At 55.0% G+C, this 7,737-nt stretch overlaps 2 protein-coding genes across 2 annotated transcripts; both read left to right on the top strand.

Moving 5' to 3' along the window:
• Nucleotides 1-2,903: 2,903 nt before the first annotated feature.
• LOC143169396 (feather keratin Cos2-3-like) lies at nt 2,904-3,662 on the top strand. Its single transcript, XM_076356734.1, has 2 exons — nt 2,904-2,976; nt 3,355-3,662. Exon 2 carries the CDS (start codon nt 3,357-3,359, stop codon nt 3,660-3,662), a length of 306 nt encoding a protein of 101 aa, XP_076212849.1. The 5' UTR covers nt 2,904-2,976; nt 3,355-3,356.
• Nucleotides 3,663-5,073: 1,411 nt separating this feature from the next.
• LOC143169214 (olfactory receptor 10G4-like) lies at nt 5,074-6,716 on the top strand. Its single transcript, XM_076356495.1, is given in 4 exon segments — nt 5,074-5,120; nt 5,842-6,239; nt 6,242-6,562; nt 6,565-6,716. Coding segments are annotated over 4 exon segments (918 nt in total).
• The last annotated feature ends 1,021 nt before the right edge of the window (nt 6,717-7,737 follow it).

Below are 7,737 nucleotides of genomic sequence, written 5' to 3' on the forward strand. Positions count from 1 at the left end.
GCCCCGGCCCCCGCCGCCAGCCCCGCGCACCCAGGAGCACCGCGGCCAGCCCCGCCAGCCCTGCGCCCCGGCACCGCCGCATGCCGCCGCTCCGCCGCCCGCGCCTCGCTGCCCCCCGCCAGCCCCGGCTCTCTGCTCCGGCACCGCCGCCTCCTCTCCCCCGCCTCCTCTCCTCTCCTCTCCGCCGCCGCCAGCTCCGCCCCGGGGCTGAGCCCTGCGCCGGCGCCGCCCGGGGTCTCGCCCGGGCTAAGAGTGCTCGGTGGCTCTGCAGGGCCACAAGCTGCTGTCCTGGGAAGTGGACTCTTCCCCTCCTCCAGCCAGGGCTCCCCAGCAAGAACAAGCGTGCACAGTGCCCGCTGCAGCCGGGGACAGCTGCAGGGCCCCGGCCCAGGAGATGGACCAGCTTCCCATGGCTGTCTCCCAGCTCAGGGGCTGGAAACAGCAGCCACTGATTCCCTGCGGATGGCAGCGAGGAGGCTGAGAGCCTCCCTTCAGCTGCCCCTCCGCAGTCCCAGCACAATGGCTAAGAGTTGTGTTGTGGCAGAGGGGGTGTGAGGGCACATGTGCCCGTGGGCGTGCAGGGGTCAGGGAGGACAGGGGCAAGGTGGGAATTTCACAGTCAGAATGTAGGTGAGAAGGGACCTGCAGAGGTCATCTAGATCAACCCCCTGTTTGGAACAGATCCCGTTAGTTCCAGGTTGCTCAAGGTCACATTCAGTCTGTTTTTAAACACCTTCCAGGATGGACATTGTACAACCTGGGAAACCCGTTCCTTTTCTCACTATTTCTTTTAGCCTATTGCTTAATCAGAACTCCCCATGTCCTGTCTCCTGGGCACTTCCAGAGACTAGGTCCATCTTCTCTGTCACCTCTGAAAAAGCAGTTGTGGAAAGCAAGAAGGTCTCCCCTGAGCCTTCTCTTCTCCAAGATGGGCAGGCCCAGTTCTCTCACACTCTCCACGCACATCATGTTTGTCAGCCCCCTAATCGACTCAGTGGCCTTTGTTGGACTCCCTTCAGTATGTCGATACTCTTCTTGGAGCAGGGAGCCCCAACCTGGACGCAGTCCTCCAGATGTGGTCTCACAAGGGCCAGAGGGGCAGGGTCACTTTCCTGGACCTGCTGGCAACACTTTGACTAACGCAGCTCAAGATGCAGTTGACCGTCTTTGCTGCAAGGGCACACTGCTGTCTCATGTTCAGCTGGGTGTCTCCTAAAACCACACATGCTTTTCTGTGGATCTGTTTCCCAGGCAGCCAGCCCCCAGCCTGCGTGACTGCATGGGTTGGTTCCTCCATCAGATGCAAAACCTTGCCCTTACTCTTTTTGGCCTTCAGGAGGTTCCAGTCAGCCCAGTTTTCCAGCCTGTCCAGGTCCTCTGAACAGGAGCCGTGTGTGACAGTTCCGGCCTGTTCCCCTCGCTGGGTGTTATCCAGAGACTTGCTGGGAGTTCCCCACTGCCCAGTACTCATGGCGTTCATGAAAACATCAAACAGTATTGGTCCTACTGCTGATCCCTACTACTAGACCCCACTAATACGTGTCAGCCATCTGGGCTTTGGACCAAGGTCAGAACTCTCTGAGCCTGGTAGTCCAGCCAGTTTTCCACCCACCTTATCACTGAATGCATTTGTCACTGATTTGGTCATAAAGGAAGTATGAGAGAGGCTGTCAAAGGTCTTGCTAAACTCTAGATAGACCCCTCCCCTCCCCTCCCCTTCCCTTCCCTTCCCTCCCCTTTCCTCCCCTCCCCTTTCCTCCCCATCCCTCCACTCAGGGATGGCCAGCACATGGTCAGCAGGATTCCTCAGCCTTTCTCCCTGCCCATAAAGCCATCCCCATCCTTTTGAACTCTCTAGCACTGGGGAGAGCAGCTGTGTCCTGGCCTGGAGAGGCAGGCAGGGGGGACTGCCAGCCATGCTGAGGCACTCCCAATGTTGTTACACTGAATTCAACCGAGGATCCAAGCTGGAGTGAAACCATCCTTGCTGGGGCCTGAAATGGGCAGCAGCGGAGTGTGAGCTTTGGAAAGGAAAAGGAGGGCTCAGGAGACAGGGGCTGCATTGCAGTGCCCCTTCCCTGGACAGATCTCTAGCAGGCTGGTGCCATCACCGTTGGGCTGCGCTCAGGCTCCTTCTGACCCTGGGAACCTGCTGCCCTGTCGTGCTCATGGAGAGAGCAGTGGAGAGTGTCTCTCTCTGCCATGAGCAGCACATTCCCTCGTGATGAGTGACACACAAGGACACACACACACACAGAGGCTCATGCACACCCGCATGGAATTATGCACAAATTTGTGCTCCCACGTGCATTCACACAAACCTGGCTGCTTACAAGTACACACAAGACAAGAACTGACATTGGAACACAACAGCCCATGGACTGTGCTGAAGATCCCTGGGGACTGGGCAGTGTTAGGCAGGATGGAGTCAAAACGTAGCAGCACAACGCATATACCTGGGGAGGCAACAACAGGTGACCAGGAATCAGAGTGAGCTGAGGAGGGAGGGAAAGAGAAGGACATGGCATGTCCTCATGCACGAGAGCCCATGGTGTCCAGCTGAAGATTGCTGGAGCTTCTTCCTGAGAATGACACTGCAAACAGCCCCACCAGAGTGACCCAGGCTGATGTCTCTTGCCTGCTTGGACCCGTCCAGCCCTTGAGCTGAGTCTTCTGCCCGCACTGCTGCATTCCTGCCCAAGAAATCCCAGGGCCTTTCATCCCAGTGCTCAAGAAGGCTTCACTGGGGAATGGTCATGGCACAAACCTGGACATGAAAAGGCAACAGTGCAGGGAATCAAAGCACAGCCCATATCATTAGCTGTGATGGTTTGCATTCAAGATGAGCTTGTCAGAAAATTGTTACCTCTGCAAAGGGTGCCTCTGGTCCTGCGGCACTGAAGGGCAGGCATAAAAGCCAGCCCAAGTCCCTGCTCTCCCATCCACTTCTCTTGCCTCCTTCTCCTTGGGAGCCAGGTGAGTCTGAAGCCCCTTCTCCTTCTTTTCCAAAGCGAGATCTTTTCTTGATGGACATCTCAGCTGATATTGGCTCTGGCCTGTGCTGGGAATTGAATTTTCCTGTCATGAGAGAGGGAAGCAGTGAGAAGGTCTGCTTAGAGAGAGGCTGGGATGTGGCTGAGGTGGCTTTTGGTTTATGAATTCAGAGAGAGCCTCCCTGTGCCAGGCTACTCTTTGTAGGGCAGTGAAGACTGTGTGGCTCCTGGCACACCTTCCAGCTCCCCACTCAGTAGTGGCCTTGTCTCCTTTGTGAGAGTGTAACCAGGCTGCTCCTCAAGCACCCTTGTACTGTGCTTCCTCCCTGTCCTTTCTCCCAGGTGCACCTCCAGCCCAGAGACATGTCCTGCTACAACCAGTGCCTGCCATGCCGGCCCTGCGGCCCCACCCCACTGGCCAACAGCTGCAATGAGCCCTGTGTCAGGCAGTGCCAGAACTCCACCGTCATCATCCAGCCCCCTCCCATGGTGGTGACCCTGCCCGGCCCCATCCTCAGCTCCTTCCCACAGAACACCGTTGTGGGCTCCTCCACCTCCGCTGCTGTTGGCAGCATCCTCAGCTGTGATGGAGTGCCCATCACCTCTGGGTGCTGTGACCTCTCTGGCATTTCCAGCCGCTACGGTGGCAGAAGGTGCCTCCCCTGCTAAAGACGCTGGGCAAGCCCCAGGGAGACACCTTGAGGAACTCAGAACACGGTGCTGGGCAGAGGATCCATCTTCTGGGTTTTGTTTTCAGCATAGCTGACCGACCTTGCCTTTCTCTCCCTTTTCTTTGTTTGCTTTGGTTCCCCTTGGCAGCAAGCTCCCACCAGGGCCAGCCTGGTGGGGCTCATCTCCCTCTATGGGGCAGGCAGACAGACATCATGCAGGAACTTCTCCACGGCCAAGGAGCGTAGACTCTCGGCTGCCCCCAGGGCTCCCTGCACTGCTGTCCTCCACTCAGAGTGACTTTGTTTCCCTCTTTTGACTCATTAAAGTTCTGCTGCATTCAAGCCTGGCCTCCATGTGGTCCTTCCCTCTGTGGGCACTCCCCAAGCTGCCAAAGGAGAAGGGTGTTGCTGAGGGGTGGAAGGGGTGGAAGGGGGTGAGGGCACAAGGAGACCCCTCTCCATTCACAGAGGAATGGGAGGTTTTCACACCCTGCCGTGGCTCCTCTTTTGGGCACCATCCCTTGGAGCTGAGGAAGACATCCCTGGCTGCTCTGCTGCCAGTGACCATCAGGCCTTGCCTTGCTGTGTGTCTGCCCACAAATGCCCAGAAAGGCAGGAAGCCCTGAGGGGTCAGCAGCCCCATGAGCTCTTGAGGAAGGGCGTTGCTCTTGCAATGGCCAGAGCTGTGCTGGGGTGGCAGGGTGTGGGGCTCCGGGAGATGATTTGCTTTGCAGAATGGCAGGCATGGTAAAGCAGGGAACAGCCCTTGGGATGGCCCATAGCCGCTACTCCACCTTCTTCTTCCCTCCACCACCCAATCTAGGGGCCATGGCCAGCAGGCCTTGGCAGGGATAAGTCTCCCATGCTGCTGAATGTGTTGGGGCTGGAAATTGGAGCTAAGCATGTGGGAGCTGAGGGCAGTCAGCATAGAAATGGGGGCAGTGAAACGGTGTATTTCTGAGCGAGTTCAAATTGCTCCGATACAGAGCATGCAGGAGAACGTGAAGATCAAGGACGAGGGTACTGCATTCACTTCCCAAGACAGCTGCAGAGCTCTTGACTGCTTCATTCGTCCCCCCAGAGAATTTGTGCTCAGGAATTGGCTGCCATTCTCAGGAGAGAGGACTTTTTACATGTAGATCTGATCCCTTCTGATCGGTGGAAATGTCACTTGGCAGCCGCTACAGTCTCATATCCTATTTCCTGCATGAAAATCCAGATGACTTGACAAAAGTGTACAAGTGGAAGACCAGAAATCCCCACAGAAATGTCCTGCACCAAGAGGGATCATGTCTAATGAAGCATATCTCAGAATGACTGAAGGCCAAAAGATTTATAAAGGCCTTTCACTTCCATGTCTGAAATCTCTTTTCCTTAGTCATGCTACTAATAAGCATCATCATCATCTCATGTGGACTTCCTATGCTACCACACTAAACCTTGTAATAAGCGGAAGGTACCTCTCATCCTTCGCAATGATGATACCATCTGCAATTATCCTTGTTGAAGAGGGAGGGATGGCATTTCTTCTGACAGACGAGTAAGCTCTTTGGCCAAAGCACTGCCAGAGCGCTGCTACTGGCTCTTGGCATGACCCCTGGTTTGGCTGCCCAACTGAGGAGATCCTGGAAAGGCAGGAAAAGGGCACAGAATCCGTGCAGGCTTTACACTTCAGACTAAGGGCATTGTTGCCAGAGGTTTGGGTTTTTTTAATGGTGATTTAAACCACCTACTGGCTCAGTCGGATGCACAGTGTTTTCTGAAACTTGTACAGAATTTAACAACAGAAATGCTATGGTTGTTGCAGAGCTCTCTGGGGACAAAAATAGTAATATTCTGCAGACGGACATCTTTGCTGGGAACGCCAACCCCACTCCAGTCCACACGAGCAATAAAACTGTGGGCTACAAGGTGCTGGGCCCTTCTCAAAATCTGGGGTAGGAACCACTATCCAACATTTGTATTTTTCCTGCTTGGACTCGGTACATGTCTGTCTCTTAAGGCTGAGAAGAGACACCAGGCATCGTGCATCATTCACAGTTTGGCCTGGCGTGATTTACCACGGAGAAGGAGCAACAATATCTCCTTCTGTAGGGACAGAAGTGTTGGTTGGATGGAGATAAACAATCAGAGTGCCGTGTCAGAGTTCATCCTCATGGGCCTCCCCCATGTACCAGAGATGAGCGTGCTTCCCTTCTTGTGTTTTTCACCATCTATACCTTCACCCTCCTGGGCAACCTCCTCATCCGGCTAATTTTGACAGCTGACTCCAGGCTGTGGGCACCCGTGCATGTTTTCCTGGGCGAGCTCTCTTTCCTGGATCTCTGCTTCTGCAGTGTCTTCCTTCCAAAGATGCTGGAGGGCTTCCTCAAGCCACTGGGCATACCCATCTCCTTCCACAGCTGCGTGGCCCAGCCGTACTCCTCCCAGCTGCTGGGCAGGGACCAATGCTTCCTCTACGCTGTCATGTCCTATGGCCACTGCTTGGCTCTCTGCAACCCTCTGTGCTATGGGGCCATCATGCATCGGGCTGTGTGCGTCTGGTTGGTGGCGGGGACATGGCTGGCCAGTTCCCTGCTCCTGCTCCACATGCAATAATCACCTCCCATTTGGCTTACTGTGGGCACATCCGCCACTTCTTTGGTGATCTGCCAGCCCTCCTGGCCATGGCTTGTGCTGGCACATCTGCCAACAAGGCTGTGATCGTCTTCAGTATTGGGGATGTGACCCTTGGCTGCTTCCTCTCCATCCTCACTTCTTACAGGTGCAGAGCGAGAACCATCCTGCAGATCTGCTGTGCAGAAGGCAGGCAACGAGCTTTCTCAACCTGTGCTTCCCATTTCACTGCCATGGCCTGTTTCCATGGTCTGTGTGTCTTTCACCTACATGGGAAGTGACCTTGAAAGGGTCACTAGACAGAGTGGTGGCTGTTCTTTACACCGTTCTTACTCCCCTGCTGAACCCCTTGGTTTACATCCTAAGAAACAAGGATGTGAAAGCTGCTGGTATTTGTTCACATCCAGTAAACAACTGGCAGGGTTGTAGTGTTTGACAGTGGAAACGATGACTAGAGCTGTTTCCTTTGAAGAAAATGCTTTAAAGCTCGACTGACCAAGATGGGGTAACCCTTCCATGGATGGGATCAGCACAGTGACCTGTGCCCTGGCAAGGGGGCAACACTTTCTTACTGTGCTGTGGGAGTGACTGAGCACTGGCATAGGTATCCCAGGGAGTCTGCTGATTCTCCCTCCTTAGAGATATTCAAAAACCACCTAGACATGGTTGTGGGCAACTGGCTCTAGGTGGCCCTGCTTGAGCAGGGGGGTTGGACCAGATGACCTCCAGAGGTCCCTTCCAACCTCAAACGTCCTGTGATTTTCTCATTCTGTGAGAGCAGCTGATGGTGAGCAGCTCAGGGTTCCCAGCATCTGAAGGGATGTAAGATCACCTATACTATCCTCTTTCTTTCTAGTGCTAATAAATGGCATTTTAAGGAATGCTTTGAAGAGGCTGGGTGCCTTTCTTACTGGGATCAGTCAGTGTACCAGGTTTGCATGGCAAGGTTTTGGTAGCGGGGGGGCTGCAGGGGGTGCAGAGCTGCTAGAAGCTTCTAGCAAGACAGACCCGAAGCTGGCTAAGGCCAAGCCAATCAGCAACGGTGGTAGCGCCTCTGTGATAACATATTTAAGAAGGAGGGGAAGAAAAAAACCCTGCACAGCAGCAATTGCAGCCGGAGAGAGGAGTGAGAATATGTGAGAGAAACAACTCTGCAGACACCAAGGCCAGTGAAGAAGGAGGGGGAGGAAGTGCTCCAGGCACTGGAGCAGAGATTCCCCTGCAGCCTGTGGGGAAGACCATGGTGAGGCAGGATGTCCCCCTGCAGCCCATGGAGGTTAATGGTGGAGCAGATATCCACCCTGCAGCCCATGGAGGACCCTACACCGGAGCAGGTGAATGCCCGAAGGAGGATGTGACCCGTGGGAAGCCCACGCTGGAGCAGGCTCCTGGCAGGACCTGTGCACCCATGGAGGGAGGAGCCCACGCTGGATGTGGTGTGGGATCAGGCACTCTCA

This window comes from Aptenodytes patagonicus, chromosome 20, assembly GCF_965638725.1.
Source record: "Aptenodytes patagonicus chromosome 20, bAptPat1.pri.cur, whole genome shotgun sequence".
NCBI classification, from domain to species: Eukaryota; Metazoa; Chordata; class Aves; order Sphenisciformes; family Spheniscidae; genus Aptenodytes; species Aptenodytes patagonicus.